We start from the raw sequence: 24,045 nt of genomic DNA on the forward strand, positions 1-24,045 counted from the left end.
ATAGACAAAGGGAGGTAACTTGCATTTTCATAAATGTTAAACTTTCAAAGAGAACAAAGTACAATGTTCAAAGAGAATAAGTGCAACATCTAAATATTTACAACATCTAAATAATAACTATCGAGAATCAAAAATATTTCTCTTGTAATACAGTTTTTGTGTAATAGCAAGCTGGAATTTCTGACTCTCATACATACATAAAGTGCTTAAAAATATCTCTTTTAAAATAGAATATGAATCTTTCAAAACATGAAAATTAGTGACATAAAGCGAATTTGCAGTCACATGGAAATGTTCAAACACAATTCAAGGATCATAAACCAACAGCTTAAGTTCACATCATCACAATGGTTAACCAAAGCCCTCCCCCCAAGATAGTCAAATTCATTTCTATGCCTATAATTACAAACCAGAGCACTGAATACACCATTAACACTGATCTGTTAAGGGCAAGGTCAATAACCAACTTCGACAAAACATTTTAAAGTAAACAAGAGCTGTCGGTAGGACAGCAACGCTCAACTATTCTTAGTGCTTGATAGTAAAAAAAAATGCTTGATAGAGTTACCTCCTCCTGTTTAAAGGTTGGGGTCATGATGGTGAACAAGTGTGCAAAGTTTCAAAGCCATAATTATGTCAATGGACTTTGAAAATATTTGAACTATTACAAAAACTTTAACGTAAATTCTAAGTCGAAAAAGGGGCATAATTCTGTCAAAATGCTTGATAGAGTTACCTCCTCCTGTTTACAGGTTGGGGTCATGATGGTGAACAAGTGTGCAAAGTTTCAAAGCCATATGTCAATGGACTTTGAAAATATTTGAACTATTACAAAAACTTTAACGTAAATTCTAAGTCGAAAAAGGGGCATAATTCTGTCAAAATGCTTGATAGAGTTACCTCCTCCTGTTTACAGGTTGGGGTCATGATGGTGAACAAGTGTGCAAAGTTTCAAAGCCATATGTCAATGGACTTTGAAAATATTTGAACTATTACAAAAACTTTAACGTAAATTCTAAGTCGAAAAAGGGGCATAATTCTGTCAAAATGCTTGATAGAGTTACCTCCTCCTGTCTACAGGTTGGGGTCATGATGGTAAACAAGTGTGCAAAGTTTCAAAGCCATATGTCAATGGACTTTGAAAATATTTGAACTATTACAAAAACTTTAACGTAAATTCTAAGTCGAAAAAGGGGCATAATTCTGTCAAAATGCTTGATAGAGTTACCTCCTCCTGTCTACAGGTTGGGGTCATGATGGTAAACAAGTGTGCAAAGTTTCAAAGCCATATGTCAGTGAACTTTGAAAATATTTGAACTATTACAAAAACTTTAACATAAGTGGTTACGCCGACGCCGACCAGACCTGGGGTTATCATTAATTGTAATCATTGATTTTTAATCGATTACATGATTACACTGTAATCATCATGTAATTGATTACCTTGCCCAAAATTGATTAATTCAATTGTAATTAATCAATTACAGCTAAAATTCAGTCAGTAATCATGATTACAATTTGATTGACATTGATTACTTTCAGATTTAACAGGAAACTATTTTGATAGTTCAAATTGAATAATGGTCCACATAAAATGTTTTGTATGACAACAACGACAATGCAGTCATCAAAATAGCTTGACTTTTTGCTCGAAACAGTCAAGCTGAAAATGAATGCAACATGACTTAAACTAAATGTCATTTGGTACTATACCTTTGCTAGATGTGGCTTGGACCTTTGGAGCTGGTGTTGGTGGTTCTATTCTAGGGGCATATGGTCTCTTCTTCTTGGCTGGGTTCACACTGTAGCAGTAACAGCAGCGAAACGCTGAAAATTGATGTGAAAATTTATATAATAATTCCTAGTTTTATAAGTTTCAATCAAAGTCTGGGATAATACAAAGCCTGAAGTGGAAATTTTTTAAACTTTTGCTAAATTACACTTACTATGTTGTTCACTATAATTTTATGTTTATGCTATATTATAGCTTCATACAGGGTTAAGAACTTCAACCTTATATTTACTTTATTTTTCTTTCTTCAAACATACATTTTACTTTTACATGATATTTCAAATGAATTTTACAGACAAATTCTATACTTAAAGGTATATTTTGTCATAAAATCAATTAAATGAATTCAATAAAGAAAGAATAGCTACAATCAATGGCATTTACAAGTAAATATGATGACCTGAACAAAAGAAAATTTGTTTCAGATTGATGAATAGACCCCAAAATTGTGTCTAACTTGTATCAATTTGTTAATAAATTCGCCTGTTTGTGTCTATTATCATTTTGTAACGGTAGTTTGATTCTTTACAGATTAAACAGAAGACATAATCAGTGTTTCACAGCCTGTATTCATCAATATTTAAATTCTGAAATCATGGGTTTAGAAATATTGTTTTTTTGGGGGTGTTTTTTTTGTAAAACTGTTATTTTAATTTTGCAGCAATTCTCCTATAAAGTACCAGGTGTAAAGTACATATGTGAGACAATCTCATCCTAGATCAAGTAATGGTTTAACAGTAAGTAAAATTAAACACACACAATTGCTAAATGCTATGTAAGGGACAATATTACATCCAGATCATGTGTCTGATCTTAAATAAATAGACTTAATATACTTACTTATGTACTCAAATTCCTCCTTCATTGCCATACCATTATGAGAGGAGCAGTTGACACATATTAAAGCATATCTATTCTGTGGGCCATCACCCACCAGGTATTCCAATAACCTGTCCATGGTCCCTCTCTCCCGTGGTAACACTGGTCGCGGTAGGGGTGGACCTTGTGAGGTTCCACCTGAAAAACAAGTAAAAAGATATCTCGAGCATGACATGACAATGGCAAGAGTCATGTTTACCCTATGAAAAGAAAAGTAGCAGATCACATTTGAATTCTTACACAAAGAGAAGTATCTAATGTAAATTGGTTCTGAATGCCAAAGTTGCACTTCATAACAAACTTCAACAAAAATATATTGTACAGAGTGGCAACAGGGCCCTTCCTTCAAAAATATGGCTGCATAAATCATGACCTTTCCTGTGTCCTTGTCATTAGATAGTTACATAAAATCAGTCATAAAGAACTCATCACAAACAAAGTATGCATAGTGTGGTTTTAAAAATAAGTAAAGCATGATGTATTTAAAAATAAAGACATTCAAATATTCACTACCATTTATCTGGGGAGAATTCATCAAATTTCTTGGCTGGATGCCTTGAGCACTTCCTCTTGGACCATATGGTGTCATTCCAGGCCTGATATTTGACCCCGGTCCTTGCTGTGGCCTCATAGGTGTCATACCTGGGTAACCAGGTGTTACACCTGGTCTAGGCTGAGAACCTGGTGATGTACGCTGAGCAAATTGTCTTTGCCTTAACTCTGTAGAAAACAGATTTATATCTTGTGTTATAAAGTTAAATATATCACACATATTTCCAACATAATTACTATACTACTAAATGCTGATTAAAACAGCTTTTCAAATATTTCCTTTATAAAGTAGTCTCATTATATTAAGAAATGTTTTCCTAAAATAAATTATGAGATGTCATCAAACAGTTTGTTGTACTTAATTAAGATGACAAAGCTTTTTTACCAACCTGTACCAGGTGTAGGCTTTGCTGGTGTTTCTTTTGGAGCCTATATAAAAACAAAACATAAAATTCAGTTTGAAAGTTGTCGTCTAAACTTATAATTCGGTTGAGTCAAAAATGCCATAAAGGCTCAAACTTTTTCATTTTTACAAAAGTAACAGTTATCAGTGATCATACTGATGTAAATATAAAGTCACAAATTTGTGCAGCTCAAAGAGCAAGTCAAACTAGCTATAGTGGCTTTCTACAGACAATAATTTAATATGAGATAAGCAGCAATTATAACATTAAGTAATTCTTTAAACCTGACAAAACTGTCCTGGTAATCATGACACCTACAGATTCTTTAAACCAGACAGTTATGAGATTTACCACAGTTTTGTTATGAGAATCATCTCAGATTATACTGTCAGTAAAGACCTTGCTGACTTTTTAAACCTGGCAGTCATGAGACCTACTTCTAATTTTTAAACCTGGCAGTCATGAGACCTACTTCTAATTTTTAAACCTGGCAGTCATGAGACCTACTTCTAATTTTTAAATCTGGGCAGTCATGAGACCTACTTCTAATTAAATCTGGCAGTCATGAGACCTACTTCTAATTTATAAACCTGGCAGTCATGAGACCTACTTCTAATTTTTAAACCTGGCAGTCATGAGACCTACTTCTAATTTTTAAACCTGGCAGTCATGAGACCTACTTCTAATTTTTAAACCTGGCAGTCATGAGACCTACTTCTAATTTTTAAACCTGGCAGTCATGAGACCTACTTCTAATTTTTAAACCTGGCAGTCATGAGACCTACTTCTAATTTTTAAATCTGGCAGTCATGAGACCTACTTCTAATTTTTAAACCTGGCAGTCATGAGACCTACTTCTAATTTTTTAAACCTGGCAGTCATGAGACCTACTTCTAATTTTTAAATCTGGCAGTCATGAGACCTACTTCTAATTAAATCTGGCAGTCATGAGACCTACTTCTAATTTATAAACCTGGCAGTCATGAGACCTACTTCTAATTTTTAAACCTGGCAGTCATGAGACCTACTTCTAATTTTTAAACCTGGCAGTCATGAGACCTACTTTCTAATTTTTAAACCTGGCAGTCATGAGACCTACTTCTAATTTTTAAACCTGGCAGTCATGAGACCTACTTCTAATTTTTAAATCTGGCAGTCATGAGACCTACTTCTAATTTTTAAATCTGGCAGTCATGAGACCTACTTCTAATTTTTAAACCTGGCAGTCATGAGACCTACTTCTAATTTTTAAACCTGGCAGTCATGAGACCTACTTCTAATACTTAAACCTGGTATCCATGAGACTTACATCAAATTCTTATGAGACATATCTCCAGCTGTATAAACTTGGCAGTCATGAGATCTACCTCTTATTCTTTATATCTGGCAGTCATGAAACCTAAATCTAGTTTTTTAAACCTGGCAGTCATGAAACCTAAATCTAGTTCTTTAAACCTGGCAGTCATGAAACCTAAATCTAGTTCTTTAAACCTGGCAGTCATGAAACCTAAATCTAGTTCTTTAAGCCTGGCAGTCTAGAAAACCTAAATCTAGTTCTTTAAGCCTGGCAGTCATGAAACCTAAATCTAGTTCTTTAAACCTGGCAGTCATGAAACCTAAATCTAGTTCTTTAAACCTGGCAGTCATGAAACCTAAATCTAGTTCTTTAAACCTGGCAGTCATGAGACCTAAATCTAGTTCTTTATATCTGGCAGTCATGAAACTTAAATCTAGTTCTTTAAACCTGGCAGTCATGAAACCTAAATCTAGTTCTTTAAACCTGGCAGTCATGAAATCTAAATCTAGTTCTTTAAACCTGGCAGTCATGAAACCTAAACCTAGTTCTTTAAACCTGGCAGTCATGAAACCTAAATCTAGTTCTTTAAACCTGGCAGTCATGAGACCTAAATCTAGGTCTTTTAACCTAGCAGTCATGCGACTTACCTCTAATTCTTTAAACCTGGCAGGATCAAACTTTTCCAAGATTTCCCTTGCTTTCTTGTATGTCTCTGTCTCCATCACATCTTCCAACTAGACATAAATGAGGTAATCATACATTAATATTGTTTGGTTTTAAATCATACCATTTTGTCTAAGGGCATTTTTATGGCATTTCAGTTAATGGGAAAAAAGGAAACCCAAGGTGCAATTAATTTACTATTTAATCAATTTGGAGTAAAAAACCCTCAAAACCCTTTAATTAATTTCCGGAAAAGACATTGCACATTAAACAATTAAAAAAATCCCCATAATAAGAGAGGAACAAATGAAAATAAAGTAAAGGGTTTAAACCCTTAAAAACTTTGGGAAAAGGAAAAAAAAAAAACCCCAAAGGACCCCAAAAAATTTAAAATGTTTCAAGCCCCGGTTGATTTAAAACCTGTTCTTGGACAATATTGGAAATTTTCAAATAACCATCCGCAACCCTTTTAAACATCTACTTAATTAGAAAAATAATATTTTTTAAAATTTAAAAAATTTTTAAAATTTTTAAATTAAGTAAAAATGCCGAAAGAAGTGTTAAAAAAAGCGGGTTTTATGGAACCTTTTAAATGTGACACCAAACGGGGTTGAAATAAAAATACAAATTTATAATTAAAAATGAGGAATAATGAGACTTCTTTCCCTACAAATTGGAAAATTTTAAATTTTTATTTCAAATGACTAAAAAGGGGGCCCCAAAAGAACCCAATATATTACTATTCTAATTTATTTCTGGGCAAAAAACATTTTTTTCATAATCTCCCCCTTTAAAATTAAATGAATTTTTAAAGGGAAAAACAAAATCAAAAAGGGAAAAGTTTACTTAAGCCTAAAAACCCCTTAATTCTAATCCTTTTTGATAAATATTAATTAGATAACTTATCATTATTCAAACTGATCTAGCATTTATACTGATCTGAAAGATCTTAGAAAATCTGCTTACACTGATAATCATTCAACAGATTTAAAGGAAGTATATGATAAGATATATGATAAGGTTGATAACAAGGCAAGTCTCCAAAGCAGGTAGACAACTATGTAGATACTATACATCGAACTTGACCAAGACATTACCTCCCCTTACAGATACGTTTTGTACTGTTATTTTATTTTTGCCAAAATATTTACACATCAACTTTCAATAAAAATAAGCTGACCTTTAAATCATATTTACAAATCAAAATAAATATAGTATGTAAATTACAGGAAAATCAGAAATGTACAGAATTTCTGACCTTTAAACAAGTGAAAACATTGAATATTTCAAATTCTTTTAAATGTATTTGTTTGATATTTCAAATGTACTTTCCAGTCACTTCAGTAAGAGAAATGGTGCCAATACATTTTATGTAATAATAATTAATGTTATAAATTTACATAAGAGGTGAATTTCCCCTGATTATCCATCCCTAAACCCTTAATGTTGACACCTCTTAACCATAACAAAATATCTCCACACTAAAATGATCAGGATTTAAATTATTTCTATCAACCTATTCAATACAAGATTCGGTTTTTAACATTTAACTGGGATACCTGGAAATCTATGTAGAATCAACTTAACTGCATCTGAAATGCTGGATAACCCTAATTACATAACACAAAAATTTATCATTTACTTACTATTTGCTTCTTCTTTTCCCTGAGCTCTTCCAAAGCGAGATCTACAAAAATACAAAACATGATCTGGAAATAGAGTTGCTTTATTTTCATTAAAAAGAATACATAAGTTTTCCAAACAATCAAAAAAAGATCTTGTTTTAGTCTCCTTGTTTAAGGATGTCTCTGTGTTGTTTGGTATAACAGTATGTAAGATAATCTATAAATTATAATGTTTAAAGCTGCACATCTTCAAACAATTATCTTCTTCATTTGTGTAAAGAATTAAACTTTAGGTAAAGTAAATTCCGTTATTTGGAGAATAATAAATGGAAAACTGAATAAGCTTTTTCTGTTCAGGTAGAAATGATTTCAATAAATATAAAACTTTTCTTACCATTTTTAGCAATTCTTTTTATAAAGTACCAATGTAAAACTTTCTTTACACACCATATCCTGAAAAAGAAATATAATTATAGATAACAGAGAGTATGATCACACACTATGTTGTTTCTGAGATAAAAAAAACAACATGATTTGTTTCTTTGATTTGGGTTTTACGTCACACCGACACAGTATAGGTCATTTGGCGACATTCCAGCTTTTACTGGTTGAGGAAGACCTCAGGTGCCTCTCCGTGCATTTTTTCAGGCACGAACAGGCACCTGAGTAGAACCACCTACGTTCCGTAAGCTAGCTGGATAGCTTCCTCACATGAAAGAATCCAAAGTCCCTGTCGGGATTCGAACCCACAGCGGTGAGGGGCAAGTGGTTTGAAGTCAACGACCTTAACCACTTGGCCTTGGACGCCCAAAAAAACAAAAAAAAACAAAAACATGAAATAATTCTTTTGGTATATTTTACAGGGATACATGAATTTATATTTAAACAAGGAACATCGCAATGCGATGCAACCAGGTTTTCAGCAAAATATTTCACAGAAGCTTTGTCATGAAGGGGCATTTGTTTTTAATTGAACTTTTAGGAGGAATTATGGCTTTTTTAATATTCCTCAAACAAAAATGATTGAGAAATTTTATGTTGTCTATTCGCCTTTTTTTCCCCAAATGTTTTAGAAAGGTAAACAGTACTTTATTTTTGCTTAATTTTTGCATTTTTGCGTCTCTTGTCATTTTCTTTTGTCAACAATATTGGCGTGTGGTGTTTTGTGCGATATCAAGAAAAGTATGTTCACAATTTTAAAAAAATACTTGAATGATGTCTTGGAAGAAACATGGGAATTTAGTGAGCGCCAGGGCACTTGAGGACAAAGCTTCTGTGAAAGTTTGGTCAAAATCCATTGAGAAATGTAGGAGAAGTTGCGCACTGTAGAAATTGTTCACTATATATTCTGTATAAGGAAAAAATATACAAAGGGCCATAATTCAGTCAAATATTATCCAATCACAAAACCCCGACAATATGTGCCAGGCACTTGAAAACAAAGCTTCTAAGAAAGTTTGGTCAAAATCCGTTGTGAAATGTAGGAGGAGTTGAGCACAGAAGAAATTGTTCTCTATATATTCTGTATAAGGAAAAAATATACAAAGGGCCATAATTCGGTCATATATTATCCAATCACAAAACCCCGACAATATGTGCCAGGCACTTGATAACAAAGCTTCTAAGAAAGTTTGGTCAAAATCCGTTGAGAAATGTAGGAGGAGTTGCGCACAGAAGAAATTGTTCACTATATATTCTATATAAGGAAAAAAAACAAAGGGCCATAATTAGGTCAAATATTATCTAATCGCAAAACCCCGACAATATGCGCCAGGGCACTTGATGACAAAGCTTCTGTGAAAGTTTGGTCAAAAACCGTTGAGAAATGTAGGAGGAGTTGCGCACAGAAGAAATTGTTTACGCCCGCCCATCCGCCCGCCCGCCCGCCGACATACCTCAATCTAATAACCAGTTTTTTCCTTCGGAAAACCTGGTTAATAACCAGTTTTTTCCTTCGGAAAACCTGGTTAACAAAGTGTATGATCAACAGTGAATATTAATGAAAATAGGGGGACATTCATGCTTATCCTAATGCATCTGGTAAGTCATACCAATAAAACTTGTCTGTTAAGGGCAACATGAACGGCTATCAATAACCAATTTTGACAAAAATTCTAAGTTAAAAAGGGGCATAACTCTAAAAATATAGATTTCAGAATTATGCTCCTTGCCAAGATAAGCAATCTTTCAAATTTTCATTTTGATTTCTTTATTAAAAATACTTGCATAGCAACAATAATAATAACAAAGACCCTTCTTCTACTTAGACAAGCTACAAGGACGTGTCTTAGGGTCAATTCATACGATGTAAATTGATTGGATATTTAAAAGTGGAGTCTGACATAAAGGACCTGACTTACCATTAAAAATTTAGATAAATTCTAAAGTCTCAATCAGTTTTTGAAACAATGAACACTGCCAAATAGCATTATAAATATTTTGAAAGTAACACATAACTGACTGGATTTCGAATTCATTCAAAGATATGACCTCTATTTTGAAATTGTAGAAGTTTTTAAGTATCAAATAACCTGTACTACTTCTATACCAAACTAATAAAACAAAATGACAACACTTCAGATACATTGTTAGGAATATAGTGACATTTATTATATTGACAAACCTGTTGAATATCTGCTAGCAGTGCATTCTTTATTAAATATCATTCTATATTTAGATCAAGTGTATGCATTTATGGGAATACTTGAAACAAAATTTTCCCACCATATATATTTCAAAAGAATATATCAATCAATGAAAATTGCAAGCATATTAGGAAAATGTTTTATTCATTTCGACTCCTCTACCTATCTGTCATTCATGAAATATATACACAGTAGTAAATAAAATAAAAAAATTGTACTGGAGCCTTCTTTTATTTGTTTATTTGAATGGTTTCAAGTGACACTCAAAATGTAACTTTCCTGCTTTACCAGCTGTAGAAGATTGACCACAACAGGGTTTTTATTTTTATCTGAGGTAACAGATGTGCCAATCAAACATGCAATTTGGTCGGTCAAGGGGGACATTATAATCTACAGGCTGAAATTGAACAGCATTTCAACCAATATGGATCACCACTCTGTTGATAAGAGTGTAGTGTGGGCATTTAAATTAAAAAAAAACAATGGACTGATGATTTACAAACTATATAAATCTATAAATGTTAAACCATGTTTAAACAAGCAAATTCGTTGAATTTATATCCCCCGCCGAGTACTGGTTATTATTAACACAACAACTGAAGACATAAGGCTTTATTTATACAAATGTATATTAATCATGGCATAAACTGTAAAATTCTTTGAACTTGAAGCCTTGTACCTTCAAACAAGAAGAGTTTTTAAGTTTTCACTATATACATATAAGGAAAATCTATGACCCCCTGGAGTGGGGCCAATTTTGACCCCAGGGCTAAAAATTGAACAATTTTGGCAGAGGACCTATATGTTATATCATATACCAAATATCAAAGCTCTAGGCCTTGTACTGTCAAAGCTCTAGGCCTTGTACTGTCAGACAAGATTTTTTAATTTTGCATTTATGAAACTCCTTTTCTGGCCCCGTGTGACTGATGATTGTGATTGAAAATTACAAAATTTTACTAAGTCAAGGGCAATAACTCTAAAAATACTAAAAATATCCAGGCGAAAATACCCAGGTGCACAACTACACATACTGATCAACATTCCTGTAAAGTTTCATGACTCTAGGTAAAATACTTTTTGAGTTACATGCAACACAAGTTGAAAATTACAAAATTTTACTGAGTCAAGGGCAATAACTCTAAAAATACTAAAAATATCCAGACGAAAATACCCAGGTGCACAACTGCACATGCTGATCAACATTCCCATAAAGTTTCGTTGAATTCCAGCCATTAGTTGCAGAGAACTACTCCGGAAACGATATTCGGACAAAATTTTACTGAGTCAAGGGCAATAACTCTAAAAATACTAAAAATATCCTGATGAAAATACACAGGTGCACAACTACACATACTGATCAACATTCCTGTAAAGTTTCATGACTCTAGGTCAAATACTTTTTGAGTTACATGCGACACAAGTTGAAAATTACAAAATTTTACTGAGTCAAGGGCAATAACTCTAAAAATACTAAAAATATCCAGACGAAAATACCCAGGTGCACAACTACACATACTGATCAACATTCCTGTAAAGTTTCATGACTCTAGGTCAATTACTTTTTGAGTTACATGCGACACAAGTTGAAATTTACAAAATTTTACTAAGTCAAGGGCAATAACTCTAAAAATACTAAAAATATCCAGACGAAAATACCCAGGTGCATAACTTCACATGCTGATCAACATTCCCATAAAGTTTCGTTGAATTCCAGCCATTAGTTGCAGAGAACTACTCCGGAAACGAAATTCGGACAAAATTTTACTGAGTCAAGGGCAATAACTCTAAAAATACTAAAAATATCCAGACGAAAATACCCAGGTGCACAACTTCACATGCTGATCAACATTCCCATAAAGTTTCGTTGAATTCCAGCCATTAGTTGCAGAGAACTACTCCGGAAACGAAATTCGGACAAAATTTTACTGAGTCAAGGGCAATAACTCTAAAAATACTAAAAATATCCAGACGAAAATACCCAGGTGCACAACTTCACATGCTGATCAACATTCCCATAAAGTTTCGTTGAATTCCAGCCATTAGTTGCAGAGAACTACTCCGGAAACGAAATTCGGACGGACGGACGGATGGACGGACGGACGGACAGACGGACGGACGGAAGGACAACGCCAAAACTATATCCCCCTCCCGATTCCATCGGCGGGAGATAATTATGGTAATGCATTAGCATTTTGAAATTGCAAAAGAAACCTTTTTATGAACAAAAGGTAAGAATGATTTAACAAAACAAATTTGTCAAAAGCATATAGATTTGAAGGTAACAATTATATAAACAAATAAAGGTCATATATTTATTAAGATCTATCTCACTATCCTGGTAAAGGCACAACTCATGAAAATCATTGTGGAATATGACTTAAAAAACTAACAGACTGGTTTGGGAAAAGAAATGATGAAGAAAAGAAGTTTGATTAAAATCACATTAGATATAAAAAAAAAAATTAACAGCCTACAATAGTATACACAGGAAAACATATTTCAGTCCTGCAGGACCCTTAACTCCAGTCCAGAGAAGAGCTAAATATTGACTGATTGAGAAAGGAACAAAAATCTGTAATAGTCAATGTTCTGTATAAATTTACTTGAAATATGATAAAAAATAACCCATGAAACCATAATCATGCTGAAAAAATAATGACTGTTTAACACCTCCCTAGTGCCATAACTCAAGACAAGATGAGGCCATTCAAAGAAAGGACCTTACATTTACTTGAATGTGATATAATGTCCTGTGCAGTTTTGTTTCAATTCAAGTAAAACAGACAAAGACTTTGACCAAGTTCATAATTATAAGGCCATAATTTAGAAGAAATCCATGTCTAATTTGGGCCTTGGAAAATGACCACTTCTTATGATTAAAAAGACATGTACATTTGTATTAAGTGTCAAGAGAAAATACCTACAGCAGTTTTGAATATTTCTGTTGCATGAAAAAAAATATTAATAAGAATGTTCACAAAGGGCCATAACTATGTCAAAGTCCTGATAGAGTTTTGGACATTGACCTCCTGCAATGATCTTAGAATAATGTGTGTAGTTACAGGCAAATGTCTTCAGTTGTTGGCATTGAAGTTTTACATTTAATTGCACAAAAGTGTTTTACCTACACACATGCCCCGGTGAGTAGCATAGCTGCTATTGTCTGTGAATAATCAAGCTAAATGAGCAAGTAACACAGTAACAGCACAGTATGGTGAGTTTGGCACAGTATGGGTACACAGTATGATAACAGTATTGAAAAGCACAGTATGATGAGTTTGGCACAGTATGGAACAATATGGGAGCACAGTATGATAACAGTATGGCACAGTATGTAACAATAGGGCACTGTAAAATCATAATTAAAGATCAAGTAAGGTAATATTCATCAAACAAGTCTTCAAGTAACTTAAAACATTATTGACCAATTCAAAATACAAAAATATAAATAGCTTGGAGTCAATCTAACTTTCACAAATTATAGTCATAGATAATGAGATTTAGTGTGCATTTTTACTGCAATATTACCAGAGATGTAGAAAACATAATCTATGTCTCTGATTTTTAATATTTAATCTCGACTGTGAAGAAAAATTTCTTGCATTTTATATTAATCACTCTTGAATCCACATCCTGGAACTAATGGTAACCTGTCAGTGATTTTCTTAGTTATATAACAGACTCCGAAAAAAGGCCTCTTCCCAATTGAAATTTTCTTTAAAATCATGCAGTTTTCCCAAAAACCTGAACTTAACTCAGCTTTCTTACTTCCCAAATCAGCAATTTTAGCGATAATTTTTCCCAAAATCAAGAGGCTAAGGCCTCTTCCCAATTAAGTGAGAAAAATCACTGCCTGTACAGAAATCATTTAAGGTAACTTGAATATGGTTCAAACCCATATTTTGGGCTTGAGCTTCAGACATCTTAACAACTTTGACACAGCTTCTGTTTAAAATTTTCATGTACATTTTACCCAATTACACATAATATTAATGTGTCAGTACAGCATCATATTGATTTAACGAAATCAATATCACTGCTATGACTAAGTTACTGAATGCTTGAAAACAATTTGCAAGTATCACTCAAAAAGAAACAGCTTTTAAGGGTATAAAACTATATCTAATGCAACAGTTTTTTTTTTTTTAATTTATAAATGATTATAAGATTATGTTCTTTCATGATAAGTGATAGATTCTTGAAAGGGTTGTAACATAGAATATCTCCATCATTAAATACACATGGATATTGTACAAAAATAATAATTAAACTTAACATAGTTTGTTATTTGGGGATTATTCTTTTTTCAAAATTCAAACAATTACTTTTTGTTTACTTCAGGCATCCAATACAGGGCCAAAAAATTCTTCTTTGTAGAGGCTGAATATAGGCTGCTTCCCCAAGCAAACTAGCCTTTTTTTTTCCAAGTTTGGTCCTCTAAATTCCCCAGTCTTTTGAAATTTCCCATAGAATTTAGAACAAAATTAAATGGTGGTGTTGAATTAAGGTTTTTTACTGCCTTATAAGTATTTCCCAGTGCTTTTTGCTTTTCTATTATGAAGAACTTGTTAAAAGTTTGTGTTTACAGTAAAAACTCTGAAAACCGGACCCTTTCCGGACTTGACCAAAAGTCCGGTTTTCAGAGGATTCCGGTTTTCAGAGGTTTAATATATTTATTGATAATTATGATGTGTTTGAACAATGACTTTGTTCAATCATTTTGTATTTACTTTTCAACCCTTTTGTCCAAGTCATATGTTAATCTCTTTTTGTAATAAATGTCTTAAGTAATTTTATTATGCAAAAGCATGAATATAATTCTGAAAATCAGAAATTAAAACAACACATTGTCTGAAATATATCTTTTCAATTGACTTTTGAAATATGTAATCGATGGAATTTAGTATTACTATTTTAGCATATAATTAATATCCAAACAATCATAACTTCAAGGTCAAAATTTTCAGCAAAACAGGAATCATTTAACAAAAGTTTCCCAATTCTTTTTAGTTTGAGACATTTTATATTTAAAAAAAAAACATTTTGAAGAATTATTCCTATACATGGAAAGACAAAATTATGATGAAAGAGCTTTAATTTAATTGCCATTGAGAAATTAACACACATTGACAAGTGTTTTCACACCTGCATAGATTAAAAAGGTGATCATTAATTGGTAACTGAACAGTTGAGATTATGTTTTACTCTACATTAAAATACACAGAAAGTTTACACTTGAAATTGGTGTCCGGTTTTCAGAGAATTTTTTATGCATGTTTAGTATAAGAAGCCATAGAAAATCGTCCGGTTTTCGGAATTCAGAGGTTCCGATATTCGGAGGATTTCTTTCAATGAACATATATGGAGAAAATACGGGACTTTTAAAATGGTCCGGTTTTCAGAGGATTCCGGTTTTCAGAGGGTCTGGTTTTCAGAGTTTTTACTGTAATTTGAGACCCCTTTTTCCAAAGTATGCCAAAATGACATACATGTATATTTTCCCCAAGAAAAAGGCTACTGCCCCTTCCCCAAAAATGGTGTTTTGGCACTGCAATATATATCTATAATTTATTATACACTTTAATACTTACACTACTGGAAACAACAGTAATGGTATAGAATACAGCAGCCTGTCCTTCCATTTTTCTGGGAAGTAGTAAAAGTAGAAAACTAAAGCCGATACAACATACAGCAGAATAGAATAAAGAAGAAGTTTTGCGATAAACCACTTCTGACGCTCTTGATTCTTTCTTTTAAACTGTTCAAGTCTTTTTATGTCCTGAAATATATAATACATTTATACAGTCATGTTATTATGTTAGCATCAATTGATAGAAATGTGAACCCTGAATTTGTTTAAATATTTTGCTTGTCCTGTTTGAATTCAACAGTCAATGTAAGGATTTTGATATTGCACAAATTACATATTAATTGAGCTACAAAAAGTACAAAGCCTAGTCAGACTCATTCAACAAATTTAGTATTGAACCTACATGAATTTAATATTCTACTTTTTTATCACATTACCAACATCTCTATAATGCAAATGACATCAAAATATATGCACAAACGTGCAATACCGTTTTTACGGAGTCGCAAAAGTGGCATGGTAAAGACAATATAAACATCTGATGAAGATAGTATGAAATCTATTATTTAATTATCTCTCTGCACTTGCCAGAGTCGGTGTTCAGGACAAAGTCAAAATCTTTTCATGAAAAATTAACAGTATGTGCAAGTGAAAATAGTAAGTTAAGTGTAACTCATTATTTCATGAAGCTGAAGAACAGTTCTCATAGCACATACCAGTAAATGTTATACTTTCTACTCAGAGACTGACAGTTCTGTGTAAAATTTTCAAAACACAAGTTTGGAAATCACATTATTAAACTGATCATTAGTTAAGAAAATAATAATTACCTGGTCAACTTGCTCCAAGATTTCTATTGTAGATTTCTTTTTCTAAAAATTATGAAAGAAAATACTGTTAGCTTCATCCATTAATCTTGCTTAAGTTTTCCATCTTAAGCATATACACAGTATGCTAAAGGATATGAAGCAATTTGCTAGCCTCAAGTTCTTCTGAAAATGCATTTTTTTAAAAATTAAATACAAAATTCTCATAAATCTGAGAGGAATATTTTAGCTCTCTTGGCATGGAAATTTTAACTGTTATGCATTAAAATATTTCAAAATTTTAACTAGTTCCATGCAATCAATTAAGTGTTGCTAAGCCCCCCCCCCCCCCCCCCCCCCCCCTCTTCCCTTTAATGCTAGGACTGCAGATATTGTGAAAATACTTGACATCTTGTCATACAGTTGGTTACGAAGCATTGCTTTCCATGAGTTTTATTGTAGTTACTGAAACTTTGTGAGAAACAAGCAATAAACTAATCAGAGTGATTCAAATTTTAACCTGGAGGCATATGAATCTTCTTGTGCAACCAGTACAGACCAAGATCAGCCATCACATTCCAGGCAGTCTGATCATGGTCTGTACTGTTCACTATTAAGACAGTACTTTATTTTGAAATTTTCCCCAAATATGATAAATGGTTTTGTGCAAATAAAAAGATGGACAAATCCATTAAATATATAAATCTAGCATGGGCTTGGTAAAGGTTTAAAGAAGCAGACTGTAAAGTTTGAATAAGCCAGTGAGTTTATTCCGTTCATACAATTATGAAGTGTCTTGTGTATCCATGCCAATGGATCCCAGACTTCCCAAATACGTTGGTCCGATGGACATGTCTGATAAATATTGATTAGGTCCGACAATTTTTTATTCCGGAATGATCTGACTTTTATCAAAGTTGCATGTATGCAAAATGGTGTCGCAAAAGATGCCAAACCTGGGAATAAGCGAAAATCTATGTCAGAGGAGAGCGCAGAACAGCAGTAAAAGGAAGAAAAGAATAGACCTGAGACAAAATTTAATGAAAAATGGAAGCAGGACGGAGAATTGTTGGTGTATTACAGGGAGGAGATGAAAATGCACTGTACGGACCGAGTCGATTTTTACAGCGAAAAATTAAAACCAAAAAGTGTCTTAGAAATACAAGTTTTCCTTTGATTTTGTTAATTTTATTTGGTCTGACAAATTTTGTTTCGGTCTGACAGATTTTCATGGTTTATCAGACCGAATATCTGACACTTTTTTTTAACTTTCGGTTATTCTGGGATTCATTTGTTATTTTCTCATCACTGCTAATAACAGCATAGTTTTATACATGGAGTCACCTGCTTGGTGAATTGCCACATTTTCTAAACATAAATTAATTATAAACTAATTAATGAGTTAAAATTAACGATTTTTTTTTAAATGTGCATTGATCGACAAAATGATATCAACATCAATATTGATGACAGCTCTATAATATAGTCAGTATTCTCCATAATTTTTCAGGTAGCCAGCTAAACTGCACTCCTAAGAGATTTTAAAGCAATCTTAAGCAATTTTATTTATCAAGGTTTGAGAGAAATAGCCAGCAAAAGATTGTTCAGAAGGCAGAGCTTTTACCAAATGATGAAACTTAAAATTACTGTATTTATAAGGTCTAAAGATGGAACAACTTTTATATTGATCCCTTTTGTTTGTGTACCCAGATTGTATCCTCAATGACTGTGAATATTTTTTCCACTCATGTATTTCAATTTTGTAAAGTATATGTTAACAAATCATTTAAATATAATGCTGTAACTACAAGTTCTTGCATGGCTTTGTTTCCTTATATAATTCACTGATAGAGTTTCCAAACTAGCAGAGGACAGGCTATTTAGTATTCTTATCAGTCGTATTTCCAGTAAAAATAACGGCTGCAAATATCTATGTATAAATTATATGTAAAATGGCTGACAGGTAGTAAGTTTAACATTTATTTAAGTACCAATGATGTCAAAAGCAGTGTTCAATCTAGCTTTGTCTGAAAGGGAACCCAAGAGACCCACATGCCATGAAATAGGATTAAAAACTTTGGAATTGATTCTGTAAATAAAATGTCAAATTTTAATACTGATATTGTAGTCATGCTACATGTATTGTATATTCATTTGAATATTTGATTGAATTTCCACGAAGAATTTACCATTTACACAGTGTTTTTTTCCCCTTATATAAGTGATACCGGTAAACGGCACCGTTCCCAATAGAAAATAGACAACAAATTTCCAAATTCATGACTGATAAATTCCCAAAATAACACTGAAAATTTCCTCAAAAATCGGCAAATTTAAAGGTAAACAAAAACAGAAATGCCATTGATAAGTGATATGCGATAAAAACCAAGTATAACCACATGAGTGATATTCGTACCTAGTTAATTTCGTACTTTTAGTGTTTCACACCTTTACATTATTTATGTACAATTGTTATGATTATCTTTTTCTTTTTCAACCTCAAGAAGCATAAAGTTAATAAAACATGGTTTATTTGTTTTTTTGGGGGTTTTACGTCACCATTATACATGGTTTTAAAGTGTTTATTATGCATAATTTTCATGTCTCCCTGGATAAAAGAAATTCCCAAAGAATATTTTGCATGTTATATAAAATTCCCAATTTGAGTCAAACCGATGGATTTTTTTCCCAATCTGTCCGGTACCGGCACCATTCCCAAAGTAGCTTAAGAGGAACACTGTTACATTACACGAAAGAAACTAAGCTGACATTTGGGCATGTCTAAAACACTCACTATATAAACCACTGACTGACAAGCACATTCCATTTATGCTCCCATGGATCAATGATTAATATAATGCCTGTTTTATACAAACCCCAAAACATCGACTTGGGTTCCGGTTGTCCACATATGACCTGCCGTTAGGGGTGTCATGTTTATCCATTTAAATGGGTATGGTCGGTTTTTAGCTAGAAAATTGAATAACCGGTAACCGAGGTTAATATTTGACAAAATGGCGAAAAAGTTTTAAATTGTTTTTAAATATTACTATTCTTTTTCATAACAAGATATGACAATTGTTTGAATTTTAGTTGTCCTAAACAATGTTTTTTTTCTCGATCTGATCGAATACTGTACGACCCTGGCTGAAAATAGTAACATTGTCATTGGATATGTATTGTAATCATTTTGAGTACAACAAAATATGAACAAAATGTCATATCTTGTCATAAAGAAACAAAGTTAATGTTGAAAATCTAATGATTTTATTAGTATGGTCGGTTAAACATTGTCCATGGTTATTACTTTGCCATTTAAATGTTTAGCATTTTTTCTAACTGTGACATACCTAACTGCGGAAAGTGCGGTCATTAACTTTTAAAGATCTGTCTGACAGTAAGATTACTAAACGAAACCACCAAAAAAGGATCCTGTTTTTTCAAACCCTTTCTTAAATAAATGATTAAAATATATAAATAGATATAGTTTATAAATTGTGGCTGTTTGTAAGTTAGAGGGCCATAGGTGCAGTCTTGATTGAACACTGCAAGGATATGTTGAAGTTTATATAGTCGTAGATACTTATTTATTTGAATTTTAAATTTCTTTTTTTTTTTGTAACTTTAGGTCATCATGTCATGTAAATATTCAGATGAAAAGCAATGGGGTGAAGCCCATTCCATTTCAGAGGGAAAACGTGTGTGAATGCTAACGTGATCATGCGAATTGTGATCTTAAACTTATCTCCTTATTAATCTGCGTTATCATCCGACTACCCATACACTTATATCTATTTCGGTCATACATCCTATTGACTTGAGATTTATTAAAAATAGTTTACCCGAAATCTAGATAGGACTATTCCCATTGTTATTTACAACTGTTAGACTTTCAACGGGCTGAAAACTAAATAAACTGGTAAATGTTCCTGGTTTGACAGCTGGAAGTGGCGCGCGCCATGGGTGCTCTGCGTAAATTTATGTTTCCCGTGATAGTTACGATGGCACGAGAACATTTACTTCGCAAATTTAATTGTGCTGCCATCAACTTGTCAAATGTGTTCGGGGTGGAGCTTTCACAACTACTTCTAGTTTACTTTTCCAGTTTAACATAACCAGACGACCTTTCTTATCATTTTTTCTCATGAGTTTGCTTTCAGTTTTAATAGACTCATGTCCTCGTCAAAAACGCTTAATAATCTAATTCAATAACTTCTTTATGAAAACCTCAGTCATGTCGCTCTAAATTTGTCAACATTCTGTATAATAGAGTTGGTAACTTTACTATTTCAAGAGTTTCATGTTTTAAGTCCCTTCCTTTTTTACTAAGTTTAGCGCGCATCTTTGAACTGATTCTTTAGCATTGGTATTTTTAACGCAGATTCCAATTAATATATCCGTATTCAAGATGTTGTTTAATTAATAAAGGGTTTTCTTTATGTTTTCACCATGACACTCAAAAATGTTCTAATTAATTTTTTCAATTACTTGATAAATAAAGGCAAAATCGAATCAACAGATGTGATATTTTTTAAACTTAGGGCTCTAACTATTAAATTCGAAATCCAGATATAACTTTAGAATTGAATCATTCTTTGAAGATAGGGTTTTATTGTTGTTATTAGTTGACAAAAAGCAAAATATTGTTCAGCTATATGGATAATGCGTATTTTGGATGCCAAAAATGAAAAAAAAAAGAAGTAAGAAATAGCATTTTTGAAGCTTAATGACCATTTAAAATAATGTTAAAATTGATGATAGAATTACAGAAAACTCAAAATATGGATATGAATAGGGCTTATATAATACATGTAGTTTACACCCTCCTCCCCCTACACACTCCACCACCACCACCACAACAACAACAATTCCAACACCACAACAACAACAAAAACCTCATCCCACCCTGTGCTTTACAACGATTTTTCGTAGGCACTATCTCATCTGTACTTCCTTGATTACCTAGTGAAGGGGTTACCTTAACAAAGTATGGTCTTCCGACAACACGGATGACCAGAGACATAGATAACACAGAAACATTGATAACATCTATGTCTCTGGGATGACTAACCATTAAACCTGCAGATGGCCTCACTTTGGAGCCCCGACCAAACAAGTACTTATTATTATAACGTGTCTGTTTAAAGTTTGGTTTAACCACGGATTTACATTACATATAAATCCGTGGTTTAACTTTGTTATGACCATTCAATATGTTTTGTTGTTTACGTTATGATTATAGTTTATAACTATATTCCTGTTGAAAGAAGTTAACCTTTAATCCTAAAATAACATAATATAATTGTGTTTTATCAATAGAAAATAGAATTAGCACAGGTGGGTATTTCTAAATTAGTCAAACGCTCGATTAAAACAAGTATTCGGCTATTGTGGCTATTCGCTCCACCAGCATACTTGATTTTTTTCAAATAACAGATATTTAAATATGTTACAAACTACGATAAATCGTTAACAATAGAAGAAATTCCTGAGAATAAAAGATATAACACTTATTACCTAATTCTTTATAACGTTATAAATCGGTTATTGACTATTGCGTCACTAATATTTGCGGTATTATACACGGAGATGTATGTCTAAAAGCCCGCTTAAATTGATTATCGTTAAAAACATCTTGAATGGCTTTTATGAAAACACAGTGCAATGCTGGTCAAATTTAAACGTAATCGTACTTGGGTAACTTATTCAATTAATAATTTTATTCGGCTGCGGTTGTAGACGTTGCTAGCGTTTTATGACACTGTTACGAAGGTTAAGATAAATATAAATGTCAAAAAGATGTCACGGTGACTTCTCTGAAATCACCATACAAGATATTTTTTATGCCTATAAATTTTTTAAAAAAAAACAACGAGAAAAAAACAGACTTCGTCGAATCATTGTCGGGCCTCAGGGTATTGACGCCATTACTGTGAGTTTGTAAGTTTGCCCTCCCTCCTAAAAAGATATTATATAACTTTTATAATACACTCCCGTGGAAATTGCATGGAAGTAAATTATCACCACTTTGTGCTTCAAAATTTCTCTTTAAGAGTCTTGACTGGTTACATGTTCGGGGTCCGTACTCGAAAGCGAAAGCTGGCTCATTAAGCTTAGACTACCGCCTGCAATACATTGCACGTGAATTTGTGCTGATAAAAATATAATACATTGATCGCGTATATCTTTTTTCATAACATTTGAACCGCTTCACGACAAAACCAACATAATGGGTTTGCGACCAGCATGGATCAAGACCAGCCTGCGCATCCGCGCAGTCTGATCAGGATCCTTGCTGTTCGCTTACAAACCCTATTACAAGTAGAAAAACTGATAGCGAACAGCATGGGTCCTGATGTTGATCAGACTGCGCGGATGGTCTGGATCCATGTTGGTCGCAAACGCACTATGTTGGTTTTGTCGTGACGCGGCTCATTTTATGTTAAATTTCTGGAGTTAAATTTTCTATATAAAGATAACAGATGACAGCTGAAGCTCATCCTTTAAAAATTTGCATCAAAATCCGATGAATCAACAAAATATAAAATGTCCTTTTATTACTCATATTTAGAACATAATACAAATGATCGTTTGCGGATTTTGATCTTTTCGGGATCTGCACGAGATGTAATATTGCTCGGCCAATATTTTGGAGTGGCTTTTAAACAAGGATTCTTCTATATTCATATTTTGTAGTATTCCCGGTTAAATGTAGGTTATTTCAGGTCTTTTATATCTGTGTTAAAAGTTTTCATCCAAAACGTGAATGAATATAACTTTGTAAGAGATAGTGCGTGACATATGAAATAAATCATGATAGACAAGGAGTAATGGACCATAAAACTAGACATGATCCGTATTTAAATCAGTATTTGGTATACGAAGATATATAACCAAAGTCCATAAAACATTAAGATGATTACTATTTTTAGAAAATCATTTTCTATAACAAGATCTTTTACAACATGTCGTAAAAAACATACGACTAAACATATTTCAGAGCGCAAAACTATATGTCAACCAGTCTCGTGAAAAATTGGGTTTAAGTATGTTTTTCGAAAAATTTATGACTTTCTGTGACCTTTACTAACCTCGCCATTTAAGAAGTATTTATCGTAAGTTTATTTGTACCATTTCGGTCAGTCTGTAGTATTTTAATAATAACTCGCTTGTAAGGTAAGAGGTGGGCAATAAAAGAGGTATTGTGATATTGTGTTCTGAGTGTTTTGTTACATTTTCGGGTCATTTTGTACCATTGATTACAATACGTTGCCGGCGAAAAGGACTTTGTCAGTATTTCCATTGAACCTGATCTTGAGTAGGCTGTTCTCTCTTCTTTATTTGTTAACGTTTCTGTTGTATGATCTTGCGCATTCTATACACAGGAAATACAAAAGTCATATTGAATTTGACGCAAGACGACAAATAGTAGAGCAATGCAGTTGCAATAATCGTCTTAGATCATAACTTAGGTAGTTGCGTTAATGTTAAGATGTAGGTTTAGAAAGATTGCTTAAATTTACCCCATTCTAAAAGTTTGGATACACGATGATGGAGACTATATATATGTTCCATTTCATACGGAGATTGAGTGATCCCCCATGCTTGGCATGATTTTTTTTATCCATATACCGGGTTCTTATCCTCTGTGCTTTAGACCAAATTGCTTAAAGCCCGTGTTAACAACCTGCGTATCAGCCTTTGCCGACAATATAGAGCCAGACCAACCTGCACATCTGGCTCTTGTCATTTTTAGATGGAGGGGGTGCTTTTGTCCGGAGAGATTTTG

General features: G+C 33.0%; 1 protein-coding gene across 1 annotated transcript; it reads right to left on the reverse strand.

Annotated features, from left to right (window-relative positions):
- Positions 1–1,713: 1,713 nt before the first annotated feature.
- Positions 1,714–20,224, reverse strand: LOC132718153 (endoplasmic reticulum junction formation protein lunapark-B-like; the record flags this gene model as incomplete). The annotated part of the gene is given in 10 exon segments (XM_060701780.1): positions 1,714–1,827; positions 2,633–2,809; positions 3,185–3,391; positions 3,613–3,652; positions 5,572–5,658; positions 7,234–7,274; positions 7,607–7,665; positions 15,452–15,639; positions 16,281–16,322; positions 20,099–20,224. Coding segments are annotated over 10 exon segments (982 nt in total), but the record flags the coding sequence as incomplete, so codon positions are not given.
- Between the last annotated feature and the right edge of the window lie 3,821 nt (positions 20,225–24,045).

This window comes from Ruditapes philippinarum, unplaced genomic scaffold, assembly GCF_026571515.1.
Source record: "Ruditapes philippinarum isolate M1 unplaced genomic scaffold, ASM2657151v2 ctg13975_1_1_1_1, whole genome shotgun sequence".
Lineage (NCBI taxonomy): Eukaryota > Metazoa > Mollusca > Bivalvia > Venerida > Veneridae > Ruditapes > Ruditapes philippinarum.